This window comes from Callithrix jacchus, chromosome 9 (assembly GCF_049354715.1).
Source record: "Callithrix jacchus isolate 240 chromosome 9, calJac240_pri, whole genome shotgun sequence".
NCBI lineage: Eukaryota > Metazoa > Chordata > Mammalia > Primates > Cebidae > Callithrix > Callithrix jacchus.
The window spans coordinates 65,982,549-66,002,154 of NC_133510.1; the positions used below are offsets into that span (position 1 = coordinate 65,982,549).

The window sequence follows — 19,606 nt, forward strand, 5'->3', positions numbered from 1 at the left end:
CCCGGCCACAGCATTCAAAATTTTAAAACTCTTGTATTATCAGGAAGTATTTACAGTATTGTTTTTCCACAATGAAACTTTCGGCAGCTCCAGCCAAACCACAACGTAGTAGATTTTCCTAACTTTAATGGTTAAGGTTCACACTTTTCCCTCTGAAACTTTGTCCTCCCACCCATTTATGAGATCCAGGGACTGTAACACTTAATGTGTAGCAAATTAGAAGATAAAAGTATGTGATATGTTTTTCAATGGTTTTGCACCTCATAACATCCTAATAAAAATTTGCGGAGAGAGATGAGATTGAAAAATAGAAATGGGTAATGTCAACAAGAACGTAATAGGGCTGTGTGATAATTATTTAGCTTAAAAAGAACTTTTCCTTGCTTTGTTAAAAACTAAAGTTATCCCTCTGGGGACTTTAATGGTACCCCAGCTAAGTGGCTACATCTGGAAAGTAGAATACAAAAAGGTCTACCATTAGGCAAGAGCTGTGGAGAAAGCAATTAGCCATGTAACTGACACAGGACCAGGCCTGGCTGACTTGCTGCTGAGATTTCTCTGCCTCTTAGGCACTGGTCCTTTAAAGTTTGTTGAGCATTTAATCCAGCCAAGTAAGTAGCTGCCATCTGAGGAAAGATAATGGATCTGTCCTTGTTAAGTCTTAAGCATAGTTCCCAAGAGTGCCCTGGAGTTTGATAAAAAGCCAAACATTAGGCATTGAGGAAGGGGGCAGCAAGGAATAAGAAAAGACGTTACTCCAGTCTAAAGCTCCACTCTTTAGTGAGGAGTGATATTTAACTGCTTCAGTTTCCAAAGCAGCATCATAAGGTGTCACTCTCTTACCATCTTATTCTTCCCAAAAGCCCAGTGTATAGCCATTGTTCCTAAGGAAGCTTGGAACAATAGGTAATGATGAGATATAATTTATTTGATATACTATGTGAAAAAGAAAACAGAATTCTGCATTAGGATACAACTGATAAATATTCATGAAGATGAGGAATAAAATACTTGCTTGTATATTCCATTTCCAAGTTCCTTAGAAAATGAAGCAGAATCTATACATACTGAAAATTGTATATTGGTTAGGTATGGTTTCAGCTGCAAATACCTAACAGTAGCTTAAAACTGTGTGAACACTTAGATATAACACAAGGTGTCCAGAATTAGGACTGTTTCAGCAGCTAAGCAAGTTTATCAAGGACCTAGGTTCTTTCTCTCTGCTGTACCATTTTTAGCTTTTACCTTTTGATTGTCTCAAAATCAGAGGATTTTCTCAAAATCAAAAACAGAGATTGCCTGTTGCCTCACTATCAGAGGATGGGAAAGAAATAAGGGGTAGGTAGCATCAGGAACTCTCTTCTTCTAGCTTTCCCTTTTATAAGGAGACAAAAGCCTTACTCAGAAGTGCCATTCTTCACCCACCCCACAGTGAATTTCATTGTCTTATTGGCCTGAACTGTGTGACAGATTTAATACCAGCTGCATAGGAAAAAGGAATATCTCACTTTTCAGCCTTTATAGTGAGAGGCAAGCAAGAGAAAATGGTTGAAAAAATGGAGGTTGGGTTAAGAAACCAATAGTGTCTTCCTCAAACCTATAGCCTCTTCCCTTTTACTGCCTAACTCTCCCTTCTCTTCAGCAATCCAGTTATATAAGGCATTAATTGGTAACAATCTTCTCAGGACCACAGCCCTGATAACCCATACAAATTTCCAGTTTTAAAGTCACTGGAGACAGAATTTAGTTTATAGCTGAGGTAGTTTGGCTGAATCCCCACCTAAACCTCACCTTGAATTGTAATAATCCCCATGTGTTATGGGAGGGACCTGGTGGGAAGTAATTGAATTGTTAGGGCAGGTTTTTCCCATGTTGTTCTCGTGATAGTGAATAAGTCTCAGTAAATCTGATGGTTTTATAAAGGGGAGTTTCCCTGCACATGCTCTTCTTGCCTGCCACCATGTAAGATGTGACTCTGCTTCTCCTTTGCCTTCCACCATGATTGTGACGCCTCCCCAGCCATGTGGAACTGAGAGTCCATTAAACCTCTTTCCTTTATAAATTACCTAGTCTCGGGTATGTCATTATTGGCAGCATGAGAACCGACTAATACAATAGCCTTATTGAAAAAAGTTGTGAGAGAGTACTATTAAAAAGAGAGAGAAGGGGGCCAGCTACAGGGGCTCATGCCTATTATCCCATCACTTTGAGAGGCCAAGGCGGGTGGATCACTTGTGGTCAGGAGTTCGAGACCAGCCTGGCCAACATGGTGAAAACCCATCTCTACTAAAAATATAAAAATTAGCTGGGCGTGGTGGTGGGTGCCTGTAATCCCAGCTACTCAGGAGGCTGAAGCACGAGAATCACTTGAACCTGGGAGGTAGAAGTTGCAGTGAGCCAAGATCATGCCACTATTCCAGTCTGGATGATGAAATAAGATTCTGTTCCACAAAAAAAAAAAAGAAAGAAAGAAAGAAAAGAAAATAGAGAAGAAAGACCAAAGAATTATACTTTCTGCTTGACCATGATGTTTAGGAATCCCATAGCAGAAGCTGAAATGACCAGGACTTAGGTTAAGTATATCTGTACCTATGATGAAGTTATATTTCTCAATCACATCAAATAATAAGTAACATTAAAAAAAAACTAATCTTTTCTAACCCAAACTGATAAATTATATTTACCACACTCCTTTCTACATTGCCCGATCCCTGATGGAGTTGGCCTAAATGATCTTTGGAGCCCAGTTTCCTTTTTGCTGTGATTTATTGAGCACCTGCAACTTACTTGGCAAAAGACCTGACCCATGGGGCTCATGAATTTTCACATTTGTCAGGAGGAAGGAACAAGGAACCAAAATAGAAGCAAGTGTTGTGGTATGGCTGAGTACTTAAAACTTAGGCTACTTAGAGGAATAGTTAAACCATTGGTCCATATGATATAAAACAGGGGTGTACAATGTTTTGGCTTCCCTGGGCCACAATGGAAAAAGAATTGTCTTGGGCCACATGTTAAAATATACTAACACTAATGATAGCTGATGAACTAAACAAAACAAAAAAAATGCAAAAAAAAATCGGATAATTTTGTTTTTTGAGATGGAGTCTCACTCTGTCACCCAGACTAGAGTGCAGTGGTATGATCTCAGCTCACTGCAACCTCCACTGCCCAGGTTCCAGTGATTCTCCTGCCTCAGCCTCCCGAGTAGCTGGGACTACAGGCAACTGCCACCATGCCTGGCTAATTTTTGTATTTTTTGTAAAGACAGGGTTTCACCATACTGGCCAGATTGGTCTTGAACTCCTGGCCTCAGGGGATCTGCCATCCTCGGCCTCCCAAAGTGCTGGGATTACAGGCAGAAGCCACCATGCCCAGCCTGATAAAGTTTTAAGAAAACTTAAGAATTTGTATTGGGCCACGTGAAAGCCATTCTGGGCTCCATGTGGTCTGCAGGCCCGAAATTGGATAAGCTTGATGTGGAATAATAATACGTTGATATTAAACCCAGATCATAATGATGAAGACCCAACCGCTCAGTGTTGACTGTGGCTTTATTATTCTTTTTCCTTTTCCCTTCTAGCTAGCATGTTGATTTGATTTTCCTCTTGTCAGATACTAAAGTGTTTTTTAAAGGAGGAATCCAATTCTTGACACTGTTTGACACCTATGAGATGCTCATATTCTGCCTATAAAATTCTAATAATTGGGATCCTAAAAGAAAATGCTCAAAAGGATGTGGTTAAAATTACCACTAGTGGTTTGGAGAGTGAAGAAGGAACTTAAAAGGGAATGGTTTGTAAATTCACAATTTTTTGCACAGGGCATTTTTATTTTAGTTTAGTTTCGTTTTCAAAACAGAGTCTTGCTCTGTCACCTAGGCTGGAATGCAGTTGTAGAATCTTGGCTCCCTGCCACCCCTACCTCCTGGATTCAAGCGATTCTTGTGTCTCAATCACCCTGGTAACTGGTTTTTCAGGCATGCACCACCACGCCCATCTAATTTTTATATTTTTAGTAGAGACAGAGTTTCGACGGGGTTTAGACACATTGACCAGGTTGGTCTCAAACTCCTGGCCTCAAGTGATCCACCCACCTTGGCCTCCCAAAGCGTTGGGATTACAGGCATGAGCCACCCCATTTGGCCGCACAGGCATTTTAATTGGTAATAAAATTCAGTGCTGGAATCAGACTAAGAAAGTGAATTGACCCACAAAGACCATGGCACCAGTTTCCTTTCATACAAGAGCAGTGTAACTCTAGTATACTGAAATTGTCTTAGGTGCCTTTCTGTAATAAAGGGAATCTGGTGTCAAACAAAGTAGGGAAGAGGATGCGCTAATTCTCACCAATTTGAAAAGTGAAATTTACATTGCAAATGGAGTTGGAAAGCCATCAGATCTTTCTGAAAGTGTGCCATGTTAAGGTCTGTGAATCCAAGAGTAATAAAGCTTTTCAACAGTTATTCTCATGTCACTATATAAAACCTGACCCAATCACATAAGCAAAAATTTATTAAGTACCAAACTGGGCAAGCCCAGAGGTAGGGCAGGTGAGAAGGATAAAAAATAAGGGTGAGACATATTTTTAACCCTCTGGTAATTTACAGTCACTTTGTTTGAGACAGCCTTGCTCTGTTGCCCAGGCTGGAGTACAATGGAGCAATCTTGGCTCACTGCAACCTCCGACTCCCAATTCAAGTGATCCACCTCAGCCTTCCTAGTTGGGACCACAGGCACACACCAACACGCCTGGCTAATTTCTTTTTTTTTTTTTTTTTTTTGTAGAGGTGGAGTTTCACCTTGTTGCCCACACTGGTCTCAAACCCTTGGGGTGAAGCAATTCTCCTGCCTCAGCCTCCCAGAGTGTTGGGATTACAGGTGTGAGCCACTACGCCTGCCCATACAGTCTACTTTAAAAAGATAAAACTGTGAAACCATATAGTCTAAAATTCTATATATAAAATTATATAAGTAAATTTCCATTTGGATAGTATACAGGTTTAGGAAAGATAGATCACTAAAGACTGAAGTCATTAGAGAAGCTTTCAAAAAGCTATTGGATTTCAGCTGGGCCTTGAAAAATGATAGGATTCCAATAAACGATGGAGAGAGGAACACATGTCAAGGAATGGGAATGATCATGGAGGTACAAAATTGAAATCAAGTAGACTTTGGAGATCAGTAAGAGACTGACCTGGGTAGAAGTTGTTAGTAGAACAGGAGAAAATGAAACCATAAACAAGGACAAGAAGACAGCAAGGTAATGTATTTACATTCTTTTAAAATCTCCTTTGGGAATGATTTCAAACCCACCCCACGCCCAGAGTCAAATCCTTCTTGATGATTTAAATCCCCACTGGTGCTATTTTGTTTTTTTCCTGTTGTAACAATTTTTGAAATTCTGTTTCTTTCTTACTCCGATCTTCTTGCATCCCTGCATTAGGGTATTCTTGGTCCTGACTGGGCCTAGCCTCTGGTTCCATAGGAAAAACTTGGTGTTTAAAATAGATACCAACTCTCCGTTTGGATCTGGACAATGAAAATTGTCCCACCATTGCACACATGGGCAAAAGTTTTGTAGGTTGAGGTTGCTTTGTAGCACTTTAGTGAGACGTGCTAGTAGGCATTTATTCAACAAATATTAAGCAACTACTGTATACAGGTACTGTTCTAGGTACTTGAGATTTGTCCGTGAACAAGCAAAGGAGAGATCCTTGTTCTTGAGGAGCTTACATTCTAGCAGCAACATGGCAGCTAGAGCAACTATCAAATAATGTCTCTGCTTTCAAAATTCCTTTTTTTCTTTAGACAGTGGACTTATTTGTTCAGCTGCCAGAATCTTTAAGATATTCCAACAGCCTTCCCAAAACAGAAAATTCCTTAATCCATTGACAAATGAATCTACCCTAGGTACAGTTTGGTGGGTTGTACCCCTTCCTCTATTTAGTTTGTCCTTCTTCATTCCTCTGACAACATTTTATCTCTGAGTATTTTGGGGAAAAGTTTTCTGTTCCTATTTGTCCTCTATAAATTGTCTCACTCACACATGCAGCATATAAGCTACTGTTGCTCTGGTTGTATTTATTTGTTGAACAATCCTGTACTTTGAAATGATTCATTTAAGAGCCGTGAAGCATTCAAAGCAGGATGTATGACTCACTTAGCAAACAGCAGCATCTTTTTTTTTCCTTTTTATTTATTTATTTATTTGTTACCCATCATTGGCTAAACATCTTGAAGTAGAGAGCAGGAGCCTAGGACTGACCAATGTAGAAATGAAAGTTATGTTTAGTTTGAAGTATGTATTTAATCCCTTCTTTCTCCATTTCCCTGCTTTCCCAAACTTAAATAATGTCTTACATTGAGAACAGAAGCACTGCAGTGAGGGTGAGAAGCCTTGTCAAGACTTTTACAGATCTTCCAGTTTCTTCTTTCAGAATATGTGATCAGTTGAAGTGGTTAATTAGTGTTCAAAAATTTCTTCCTTTATCTGCTCAGCACCAATATCACTATATTCTAGAACTTACTTCTCAAGGTTTTTCTCAAGTTTCTGTCTTCAGAGTCTTACTCTGTTGCCCAGGCTAGAGTTCAGTGGTACTATCTTCTATGACTTTTTCATACTATTCTTTCATCAAAATATCCCAACTATACTGGCCCAGGTAAACCAAGCTCTTTGGAAGGCTGAGGTGGAAAAATCACTTGAGGTCAAGAGTTTTTGAGCAGCCTGGGCAACATAGCAACACCCCATCTCTAAAGTATACAAAAAAATAGCCCATGGTGGTGCGAAGCCTGTAGTCCCAGCTACTTAGTAGGCTGAGGTGGGAGGATTGCTTGAGCCCAGGAATTTGAAGTTACAGTGATCTGATGAGGTCGAGCGGGTTCAGAGTGGTATGGTTGTAGACGAGGTTCCAGTGATCTATGATCACATCACTACACTCCAGCCTGAGCTAAAGAGTGAGACCCTTTCTTAAAAAAAAAAAAAAAGGCCAAGTATAGATACTGAATTAAGAGAGTAATTTTGCCCATAAAGTGCTGCCAAACCCAGAAACTTTGGAGGAAAGGGGTAGTTAGGTTTCAACATAAATGACTTTTCAGACTATCACAAATGTAAACTCAGTTTCTTGTATTATTTCTTGATAGTTTAGGCACTCAGGACTCATTTTCTAATAACTAACGAGTTCTAATTGTCTCCTTCCCCCAGTCTACTCTTCTAAAACAAGGAAAGGGACATGAATTCGTCATGGGTCAGGATATTAAGAATGTTTTTAAATGTGAGGCAAGTCCTCGTGAAAACTGGAGCTGTGGTAGCCAAAAGCAACATTTCAGGAATGTGTCTGGCTAGGAGTTGAGTGCATATTGCAGAGAAATTTCATTGGTCACAATGCTTTACTAAGGATTTAGCTTGAAACTGTTATATTCCTAATCCCCAAATGTTTGTGCCTGGCTCAGAGTCAAAAGGCAAAAATTTAGTTTTAGTTGACCTTATGTCTCATTTGCCCTGAGCCTTCATTTCAGGTCTGTTCAGTGCTGCTATTTCAAAATACTTCTAGAGAATAGGTTAAATTAGATTAGGAAAAGAACTGCAGCATCTCTAGGCATTAACTTGTTTAGAATTATCCTGCAAAGAAAAGTTACTTTTCTACTATAATACCTGTCTCTCTTGAAATTCAAAAAAGTAAAGAGGAGGGAACTAGATGAGTATGGGCTGTGTCCAAGGTACTGTACTGTTTTATATAATTATTTCATTTAAAAGCTTAAGAAAACAGGGATATAAGGGAGGCTTCTGCGATGTCTGAAATGTTTCATATCTTGAACTAGGTTGTGATTACAAAGGTATATGCAAATATAAAAATTAAAAATTCATTGAGATGTACACTAAGGATTTTTGCTTTTTTTTTTTTTTTTTTTTTGAGTTGGAGTCTCACTCTGTCACCCTGGCTGGAGTGCAATGGCATGATCTTAGCTCGCTGCAACCTCTGCCTCCCAGGTTCAAGCAGTTCTCCTGCCTCAGCCTCCCAGATAGCTGGGACTACAGGCATGCACCTCCATGTCCAGCTATTTTTGTATTTCTTGTAGAGACAGGGTTTTACTGTGTTGACCAGGCTGGTCTCAAACTCCTGACCTCAAGTGATCTGCCTACCTCTGCCTCCCAAAGTACTGGGATTATGGGTGTAAGCCACTGCACCCAGCCCATTTTCTGTATTTTATACCTCAGTCTTAAAAGGGCCAAGTATGATGGCTCATACCTGTAATCCCAGCACTTTGGGAGGCTAAGGCAGGAGGATTGCTTGAGCCCAGGAGTTTGAGACCAGCCTGGGCAACATAATAGGACCCCATCTCAAAAAAAAAGAAGGAGAAAGAAAAAAGTTTAAAAATCTTAAGACTTTATTCATTGAGATTTATTTCTTATTTATAGTTTCCACCATCTTTGTTCTTCAAGCCATTCCTTTTTTTTTTAAATAGCGACAAGGTCTCACACTGTTGCCCAGGCTGATCTTGATCTCTTGGGCTCAAGCCATCCTCCCACCTCAGCCTCCCAGAGTTTTAGGATTACAGGTGTGAGCCACTGTGCCCAGTCCATCCTAACTCTTTACTTAGCTCTGTTCATTTAGTAAGTTTGTCAGGAGGACAGATTCTGGATTCTTCTATTACAAAAGGATAGGTAAGAGTAAAACTTCCTAGAAATAGAAAGAGTTTTTACCAAAGGTGTCCCTTGGAAAGTTAATTGGAAACTATACTTTGCCTGTCCATTCTGTAAGTAATATCCGTTTTCAAATTGACTTCCTCATAGTCCTGACATTCTATTTTATGCCTCTTAATATTTCTTAAATGAAAAGAATCTTCTTTCTCGCAACTTTTTTCTTCATAAGGGAGTACAAATCAAAAGTAGCCAAAATTGTTTTGATTAGCTTCTTCCGTATTCTCTCTTGGTTACTAACAAAGCAGTGCATGAGAATTCCGTGCAATCTGTTCTCCCAATTACAGTGCCTTCTGTCTCCATCTTCCTAAGTTCCCTATCCTAAGTATTTGCAGATCTGGAGCACATCAGCCATTTTATAAAATGAGGCTGGAAGTTTTTTGCCTGCTTTTTTTCTTCCAAGTTTCAGGTCTAAAAACATGTGTTGGCAGTTTGGAAAAGGAAACTAAAAAACAGCCTTTTTTCTTATTTCTTTTTCCTTTCCCCTGTATACTCTGTAGCAGGATTTCTCAACAAATACAACTGATATTTTGGGTTATGTAATTCTTTGTTTTGGGAGGCTGTGTTGTGTACCATACAATATTTATTAGCATCTCAGGCCTCTACCTTCTAGAGGCCAGTAGCATCCTCCCAGTTGTGACAAACAAAAATGTCTCCAAACATTGTCAAATGTCCCATGGGCGATAGAGTTGCCTCTGGTTGAGAACGACTGCCACATGCTATAAGCTGCATTTAAAGAAAATGGATCTAGGGAAAGATTTAAGATTGGCACATGATTAAAATTCCCATGAGATCTCGGAGCATATTATCTAGATTAGAGCTGTCCAAAAGAAATATAATGCAAACCACAAATGTGAGCCACATACATAAGTTTTAATTTTCTAATAGCTACATTAAAAAGTGAAAATAAACATGTGAAACTAATTGTAATAATATATTTTATTTTATTTAACCCAGTATATCCAAAATAATATTATTTTGACATGTAATCAAAATAAAAATTATTAACAAGACATTTCACTTTTTTTTTTGTTCTAAGTCTTTGAAATCCAGTGTGTTTGATTTTCAGTACATTTTAATTCAGACTAGCCACACTGCAAGTTCTCAATAGCAGTGTGTGGCTAGTCAGCACCATGGTGGATAGTGCAGATCCAGATGATCTTAGTCTCCAGATGGGTGTGTAAATTAGTTTTGGCATAAAGGAGGGGCAGAAACTGTCCTGATTTTGTATTAAGCCTTCTGCTGCCTTAGACATGGTTATTATATTTACTCTACAGTGAGGGTGAGTGTGTTCCCTGAATGAGTGGCTGTTTGCCAAAACTTTAGACATAGGTAAAGCCAAAGAACAAAGGAAGATCCTTTAAGGGCATTAAAAAATGAGGGGCTGGGCACAGTGGCTCATCCCTGTAATCCTCACACTTTGGGAAGACGAGGCTGGCAAATCACTTGAGCTCGGGAGTTCAAGACAAGCCTGGGCAACATGGTGAAACCCCGTCTGTACAAAAAATACAAAAATTACCCGAACATAGTGGTGCACGCCTATAGTCCCAGCTCCTCAGGAGGCTGGGGTGAGAGGATTGCTTAAGTCTGGAAGGCAGAGTTTGCAGTGAGCTGAGATCGTGCCACTGCACTCCAGCCTGGATGACAGAGCAAGAGCCTGTCTCAAACAAACAAGAAAACAAACAAATGAGGGAACTAGATTTTTTAAAGGGGAATAACTTAAGGAAATGCTCTGGGGAGTCTCTTCAGCCATTTTAATTCAATAGAATATATTTTTACTTAGGTCAAAAAAAAATTTTTGTTTTATAGTCTCGCTCTGTCGCCCAGGCTGGAGTGCAGTGGCGTGATCTCAGCTCACTGCAACCTCTACCTCCCAGATTCAAGCGATTCTTTGGCTTCAGCCTCCTGAGTAGCTGGGATTATAGGCACACACCACCATGGCCAGCTATTTTTTGTATTTTTTTTTTTTTTTTTTGAGATGGAGTTTCGCTCTTGTTACCCAGGCCGGAGTGCAATAGTGCAGTCTTGGCTCACCGCAACCTCAGCCCCTGGGTTCAAGTAATTCTCCTGCCTCAGCCTCCCGAGTAGCTGGGACTACAGGTGTGTGCCACCATGCCCAGCTAATTTTATTTTGTATTTAGAGACTGGGTTTCACCATGTTGACCAGGATAGTCTTGATCTCTTGACCTCGTGATCCACCCACCTCGGCCTCCCAAAGTAGTGGGATTATAGGCATGAGCCACCGCACCTGGCCTATTTTTTGTATTTTTAATAGAGATGGGGTTTCGCCATGTTGGTCAGGGTGGTCTTGAACTCCTGACCTCGTGATCTGCCCGTCACAGCCTCCCAAAGTGCTGGGATTAAGGCGTGAGCCACCATGCCCAGCCCAGCTCAAAATTTTTATCATTTAATAACATTTTAGCTATTTTCAGTCAGGCACAATGTTGTGCACGTGTAGTTCCAGCTACTCAGGAGGCTAAGGCAGGAGACTCATTTGAGCCCAGGAGTTCAAGAACAGCCTGGGTAACATAGTGATATCCCATCTTATTAAAAATTACTCCTGATGATAATTTTAGGTGTTTTAATTGAGAAATTGCTTTCAGAAGGATGGTTTCCTAAGCATGAAGTTAATTACTAATCTAGAGAATTTCTTTTTTCTTAGGGGTATCCATCCCACCCTTCCCTTGCCACGAGTGAGGGTGTACCAAGCTACCACAGCCCCCTGGCTCAGCCCCACTCACCCCAGTTGTGGTCAAGGACAGGACAACTGGGACTCAGTATTCTAGAGCATTTCTGAAGTGTTAACTCTTAATAAATGAGAGAAAATATAAGGACTATACAAAACAATAGCTGGATTGGTAATCACTTTGTTTTTTGGGTTTTTTGTTTTTGTTTTTGAGACAGAGTCTTGCTCTTGTCGCCCAGGTTGGAGTGCAATGGCATAATCTATGCTCACAGCAACCTCTGCCTCCCAGGTTCAAGGATTCTCCTGCCTCAGCTTCCCGAGTAGCTGGGATTACAGGCACCTGCCACCACGCCTGGCTAATTTTTGTATTTTTAGTAGAGACGGGGTTTCACTGTGTTGGATAGGCTGGTCATGAACTCCTGACCTCATGATCCGCTTGTCTCAGCCTCCCAAAGTGTTGGAATTACAGGCATTAGCCACTGCACCCGACCTGGCAATCACTTTGACTTAAAGCTTCAGTAAACTTTTATTCTGCCCCTAGGCATATAAGAATGGTATTAGAAATAGGTTTTGCCATGTTGCCCTGGCTGGTCTCAAACTCCTGTGAGGCATGCGCCACTGTGCCCAGCCTAGAGTAATGTTTTAAAATTCATGAAATACATAGGATTACAAAGGAAATTAATGATATTATAATGCGGTTTTCAAAAACACATGAGAAAAAGGTTGGGCACAGTGACTCACACCTGTAATCCCAGCACTTTGGGCGTCCGAGGCAGGCGGATCACTTGAGGTCAGGAGTTCAAGACCAGCCTGGCCAACATGGTGGAACCCCTTATCTATTAAAAATACAAAAATTAGCTGGGTGTGGTGGCAGGTGCCTGTAGTCCTAGCTGCTCGGGAGACTGAGGCAGGAGAATCACTTGAACTTGGGAGGTAGAGGTTGTAGTAAGCTGATTCTGCGCCACTGCATTCCAGCCTGGTGAGACAGAGTGAGACTCTCTCAAAAAATATATTTATGTATATGTATATATATATATATATACAAAAAACTTGATAATATATGTGGTTTCCTATTAATGTATTAAATAAGTTCTAGTGATAGATCTGGAACTATTAATACCATAATTTCATAGTGATGAGTATAAAGAATATTTTGAGATATTTTATAATAACTCCAATGTGATATGAGAATATATGTGATTTCCATTATGAATTAGGAATGCTAAATTTTAGTTGGAGTTTACTGAAAGTAAAGATGAAATATTTTTCCTGTGTTCACATTTATCAAACCCTCTGAGATGCTGGTGAGTGGGCGAGATCCCTCCAGCCACCTTTAGTTCTCTTTAGGCCCCAGCTTTTGATTTTTGGAAAAAAAAACAGCTTAGAGGTAGTCCAGACGTAGTGGCTCACACCTGTAATCCCAGCACTTTGGGAGGCCGAGGTGGGCAGATCACTTGAGGTCAGGAGTTCAAGACCATCCTGGTCAACAAGGTGAAACCCTGTCTCTACTAAAAATACAAAAATTTTCTGGGCACGGTGGCGCGGGCCTGTAATCCCAGCTACTCAGGAGGCTGAGGCAGGAGAATTGCCTGAACCCAGGAGGCGGAGGTTGCAGTGAGCTGAGATTGCGCCATTGCACTCCAGTCTGGGTAACAAGAGCGCAACTCCGTCTCAAATATATATATATATATTGCTCAAGAGTGGTATGGAGGAAGCTGGGGGTCACGAGTAGGCAGCAAAAAAGAACAAGACTAGAGGACTAATAAGTCAGGACTGTGTAGCTAAGTTACAGCAGAAGAGGAGAGTTGTTTGTTAACATATTGAGCAACCAGAGCAAAACCTGATAGAGATTTAAAATCTTTCTTCTAGCTCATTTTTGAGCAAACTAGATTTCTGATAGTCGAAGTCCTTCTTACTTAAAAGTCTTTTTTTTTTAATAGAAATGGGCTCTCACTACATTGTTCAGGTGGTCTTGTACTCTGGAGTGGCCTCAAGCGATCCAACCACTTGGCCTCCCAGAGTGCTAATATTACAGGCATGAGCCACTGCACCTAGCCAAAAATTACTCTTTAGATTCAACAACAATTTTTCAAGCTACCGCTATGAAATTTCCTTTAAGTACCTATAAATGTATTTTTGACAAAGACTGTTATAACATTACCAGTACTTTTTTTTTTTGAGACAGGGTTTCACCATGTTGGCCAGGTGGGTCTCAATCTCCTGACCTCGTGATCCACCTGCCTTGGCCTCCCAAAGTGCAGGATTACAGGCATGAGCCACCACACCCGGCCATCAGTACTTTTTCTTTCTTTCTTTCTTTCTTTCTTTGAGACAGAGTTTCGCTCTTCTCACCCAGGCTGGAGTGCAGTGGTGCGATCTCAGCTCACTGCAACCTCTGCCTCCGAGTTCAAGCAATTCTCCTGTCTCAGCCTCTTGAGTAGCTGGCATTATAGGTGTGCACCACCATGTCTGGCTAATTTTTGTATTCTTAGTAGAGACAGGGTTTCACCGTGTTGTCTAGGCTGGTCTCCAACTCCTGACCTCAGGTGATCCACCTGCCTTGGCCTACCAAAGTGCTGGGCTTAAAGGCATGAGCCACCAATCCCAGCCAACATTACAAGCACATTTTGAAAACTTATATCCCTGCATAATCTACTACTCATCATATCCCCTTAAAATTATATTTTTTAGGCCAGGCACAGTGGATCCCGAGGTCAGGAGTTCAAGACCAGCCTGGCCAGTATGGTGAAACCCCATCTCTACTTAAAAAAAAAAAAAATTAGCCATGCATGGTGGCGCGTGCCCCCAGTCCCAGCTACCTGGAGCTACCTGGGAGGCTGAGGCAGGAGAACTGCTTGAACTCAGGAGGGGGAGGTTGCAGTAATCCAAGATTGTGCCACTGCACTCCAGCCTGGGTGACAGAGCGAGACTCCGTCACAAAAAAAAAAAAAAAATTTTTTTTTTGGCTAGGTGCAGTGCCTCATGCTATAATTCCAGCATTTTGGGAGGCTGAGGCAGGCAAGCAGATCACCTGAGGCTGGGAGTTTGAGACCAGCCTGGCCAACACTGTGAAACCCCGTCTCTACTAAAAATACAAAAATTAGCCTAGTGTGGTAGTGGGCGCCTGTAATTCCAGCTATGAAAGAGGCTGAGGCAGGAGACTTTCTTGAACCCTGGAGGTGGAGGTTGCAGTGAGCTGAGATTGCGCCATTGCACTCCAGCCTGGGTGACAAGAGTGAAACTCTGTCTCAAAAAAAAAAATTATAGTTTTTTTCTTTGTTATAAACTAGGTTCTGCTTATTTCCTTTACCAAATACCCGGCAATCCCAGACCCTCTACAGTGACTTGTTTAGCCTACATTTATCGTACCCCTGGTTAATATACTGTTCCTTCCTTCCCCGCAACCCTCACTCTTTTTCCTTTTCCTTTTTATTTATTTTTTTTGAGATGGAGTTTCACTCTTGTTGCACAGGCTGGAGTGCAATGGTGTGATCTCGGCTTATTGCAACCTCCACCTCCCGGGTTCAAGTGATTCTCCTGCCTCAGCCCCCCAAGTAGCTAGGAGTATAGGCATGCGCCACCATGCCCTGCTAATTCTGTATTTTTAGTAGAGAAGGGGTTTCACCATGTTGTCCAGGCTTGTCTCAAACTCCTGACCTCAGGTGATCCACCTGTCTCAGCCTCCCAAAGTGCTGGGATTACAAGCATGAGCCATCATGCCCGCCAATTTTCTTATGGAAACATCTGTAACTGAAAAAGTTGGTACCTGGAGTTTACCAGTAATAGAGAAAACTAATGTTTTTGGCCACATTTCCCACATTTTATTCAGTTTTGTCCTAGATCAATCAGAAACCACTGAGACTGTATTTTTTTATGAGACAAGGTCTTGCTCTGTCGCCCATGCTAGAGCTCAGTAGTGGGATCTCAGCTCACTGCAAACTCCACCTCCTGGGTTCAAGCAATTCCCTTGCCTCAGTCTCCCAAGCAGCTGGGATTACAGGTGCCCACCACCATACCCAGCTAATTTTTGTGTGTTTAGTAGAGATGGGGTTTCACTATGTTGTTGGCCATGCTGGTCTCAAACTCCTTACCTCAAGTGATCTGCCCGCCTAGGCCTCCCATAGTGCTGGGATTACAGGCATGAGCCACCATGCCCAACCCTCTTTTTTGAGAAAGGATCTCACTGGACTATAGCGGTGTAATCACAGCTCACTGCAGCCTTGACCTCCTGGGCTCAAGTGGTCCCCCCACCTTAGCCTCTTGAGTAGCTGGAACTACAGGTGAGCATCACCACACCCAGCTAGTTTAAAAATGTTTTGTGGCTGGGCGCAGTGGCTCACACCTGTAATCCCAGCACTTTGGGAGGTCGAGGCAGCTGAATCACGTGAGGTCAAGAGTTCAAGACCAGCCTAACCAATATGGTGAAACCCCGTCTCTATTCTAAAAATACAAAAATTAGCCAGACCTGGTGGCATGCGCCTGTAGTCCCAGCTACTCAGGAGGCTGAGGCAGGAGAATTGTTTGAAACTGGGTGGCAGAGGTTGCAGTGAGCTGAGATCATGCCACTGCACTCCAGCTTGGGCAACAGAGCAAGACTGTCTGAAAAGTAAATAAATAAATAATTTTTTTGTATAGAAATGGGGTTTTGCGACAATCCCCAGTCAGTCTTGAACTCCTGGGCTCAAGCAATCTGTCCACCTTAGCCTCCCAAAGTGCTGCAATTACAGGCATGAGCCATTGCACCCAGCCTAGGATTTGGGATCTTAAGCTGGCTTTAGTTGTAAATTCAGGGAATAGCTACTTTCAGGTAAAATAAAGTAGTAGAAACAATTCAGTGTTGCTTTCCTGATGGGTAGGAGCGAGGTGGGGCCAACTCCTGTGTATTTAGTTTGCAGTCAAGAACTGGAAAAAAAGGCTAAAGGTGTAGGATTTGGTGGGAAGTATATTCATGATGAAGAAAGTAAGAAGAGGGGACTAACCAATCACCATTTTTAGAAGCAAAAAGAAAAACAGAATCATGTTTCAGAGCCTCACTGTGAAGGAACTGTGGAAAACTGCAGCATCCAGGCTGTGACTGTGTTGCAGGCATGTTTTAATGAAGGAATATGGCCAGGAGCCTCAAAGGGATTTTGAGAGTATTATTCTTTTGTATTACTGCTGTTCATCTGTTCCCTTCACTCTACCCCTTTTAAGAAGGGATGGGAGCATAAATTATTGTCCAGTAACGCTATTTTACTTAGACATAAACTGGATAGACTTAGCTCACTTTTCTTCATTGTCCTTTTACCCAAATCCCAAACAAATAAAATCTCCATACATCTCCCTTTCTCTTCCCTCATCCTGCCTACAGGCTCCTCCATACCCTTAAAAAAAATATTTTTTGCTGGCATTTTTATTCTACCATTATATAGTCGTCAGTATTGTACTGGCCTTTTTATGGCTAATGGAGCCCAGGCGGGCTGCCCGATGAGGGGAGACAGCATTTGGCCGATGGGGCTGGTATGTGCCATTATTGCTGGCCATTGGGCCTTGGTCCTCTATAGCTCCATCCTGGCTCATTAAAACTCTGAGCCAAATAGCCATGCAGGCGCCTGCTGCAGCACTGTAGGGGCCAAGAAGTTAAATGGTTCTCCTAATCCTGCATAATTTATCTCCCTGTTAGCCCCCTCATAAAAGAGTCCAATTCAGCCCTACCATGGAGAGTTTCATTCTCAATTTCCTATTTTTGTGATGGGCAGCGAGTACCCAGCCCTTCCCTTCTCCCTTTATTATTATTATTAAAAATTGTTTTCCCCTTGTTCAATACGAGTGTGCCTTAATGTTTTTTTCATTTGGAGCCTCCTACTTGGATCCCACTTCACCAACAATCTGTCCACTTCTGTTGTTTGGACCTGATATTACAGAGCAGTCGGTGGTGTGGTCTTCCCCTCTCCTCTTCTCCCTGCCTTCTAGCACCTTTTTTTCTCCATGTCTTCTCTTCTAGTTTTTCTTCCCTCTCCAGTTCTTTCCAGGGACCAACCTCATTGCAGGATGTTTGGTAGGACATTTTAAAAGGGCACTGGATTGGGTTTTTGTTTTTGTTTTTTCACATCTCCATTTCTGTTTCGTTTCAGAGATTTACAAACGAGGACCACCTGGCAGTTCATAAACACAAGCATGAGATGACATTGAAATTTGGCCCAGCTCGAACTGATTCAGTCATCATTGCAGGTATTTGCTGCCCCAAAAGCCACGTGCCTTGATATCACCAGACAGTTAAGATTAATACCAGAGACCAGATGTACTGGGAGCTATACTCCCCTTTTCCCATTAAGAGCCCTTATGTGATCTGCATTTAATCAGGAAAAAGGAACACTAAAAGCTCCCAAGTTTCTATTGTACTCTCTACTCTGTTTTTAATAACAAAATTTGTGTTCTGCAGTTTTTGAGGGTAGGTGTGTTGAGGTTTCGTCTTAACTTTTTTCGGTCTATTACCTTCTTACTTTCTATTTATTAAGACTTTGAAAGATTTACAGACAAAAGATGCTTTTGACATTTTTCTCTACCCACAGTGAAGGGGTGAACAAAAGAATGCAAAAAAGCCAACCCAGCCTGACTGCTTCTCTTCCACTGGGTGTCAGTTTTCCTCCAGCAGGCAGATTGTCAGTTCATAAATTCAACTTCCCTTGTGAACCCAGACACCACTGAGGGAACATTTCCAAAGCTCAAACAAGACATTTAGTCAGTGGGACTTTTCTAAGCCAATGTGGGTGACCTGGAACCTCTCAGCAGTTGTAGATACTGTCTTGCTTGCATATGCCATTCTCAAGGGATCCCTCTTAGCAACTGCTCGCAAACCAGGCAGCAGTTCTGCTGCACCATTTTCAGCTAGACAGACATACAAACTAAAGTGAGCTTTTTCTTTTGATCCATGAGCGGTTCTGATTTAGCTCAATTTAAGCAAGCTTAACTCAATATTTAGTTTCTAGGGTATTTAGTTGGTGGTTATTACTTTATAACTCAGATAAGACAGTTTCTGTATTACTAGCCAAAATGCTTCCATAGACATGGAGAAGGAGAGACAGAACTTCCTCATCATACTTCTATACATGATGAAAGGGACTTGCCACTTGCCCTTACAGACCTCCTATTCCTCATTAATTCAGCATATATTTATTTCATATCTACTATATACACCAGGCACATTTGCTAGGAGCTTGTAGATTTGTAATCCTTAGGAAAAGGACATAAATGGAAACATTGTCATTAGTGATCCTTAGGAAAACCTGGGGGAAGGTCAGGTGTGGTGGCTCATGCCTGTAATCCCAATGTTCTGGGAGGCCGAGGCAGGAGGATCACTTGAGGCTGCAAGTTCAAGACCAGCCTGAGCAACATAGGGAGACCTCTACAAAAATGTTTAAAAATTAGCTGTATGCCTATAGTCTTAGCTACTTGGGAGGCTGAGGTAGGAAGATTGCTTGAGCCCAGGAGTATGAGGTTACAGTGTGCTATGATTGCACCCCAGTCTGGACCACAAAGCGAGACCCCATCTCTAAAAACAAAAGGAAAAGCTAGGGGAAATCTTAGGGAATAGTGGATAGGGTATGCGTATAGTAAGATATAATTAATTCAGGACATATATTCATAAAGTCGTATTTGCAGACAAGTATAAGTGAATACTGCAAACTATATGAATACTAAACAAGTTAATATTAAGTAGAATTAATCAGAGGAAGTTTATTTGAGAGGTACGTTTGGGGCAAGGTTATAAAGTTGGAGAGATTATTCCAAATTGGTGGAAGGGTCTACGCCAAGTCTCCAGGGGTGGTAAGGAAGTTGCTCCAGGACACTCTCAAGGAGAAAACGTGTTCTTCTGTTACTCTTTGCTCTCAGTTCTAGAATGCTCATCTTGTTGCATGTGACTTCAGCTATCATATATCTACGTTGGTAATTCTCTTTTTTTTTGAAACGGAGTTTCGCTCTTGTTACCCAGGCTGGAGTGCAATGGCGCAATCTCGGCTCACCGCAACCTCCGCCTCCTGGGTTCATGCAATTCTCCTACCTCAGCCTCCTGAGTAGCTGGGATTACAGGCATGTGCCACCATGCCCAGCTAATTTTTTGTATTTTTAGTAGAGACGGGGTTTCACCATGTTGACCAGGATGGTCTCGATCTGTTGACCTCGTGATCTACCCGCCTTGGCCTCCCAAAGTGCTGGGATTACAGGCTTGAGCCACTACGCCTG

The 19,606-nt window shown here is 41.7% G+C and overlaps 1 protein-coding gene across 8 annotated transcripts in view; it reads left to right on the plus strand.

Annotated features, from left to right (window-relative positions):
• LOC100411313 (cyclic AMP-dependent transcription factor ATF-7) overlaps window positions 1–19,606 on the plus strand; it is a 107,489-nt gene that overhangs the window by 56,151 nt on the left and 31,732 nt on the right. For 4 of the 8 annotated variants that reach the window (XM_035256574.3, XM_017976105.5, XM_035256576.3 and 1 more), the window contains exon 3: window positions 17,497–17,593. The exons of the other annotated variants lie outside the window; for them this stretch is intronic. In XM_035256574.3, coding sequence (XP_035112465.1) covers window positions 17,497–17,593 — 97 coding nt within the window. The remainder of the gene's footprint in view (window positions 1–17,496; window positions 17,594–19,606) is intronic. 8 annotated transcript variants of the gene reach the window in all.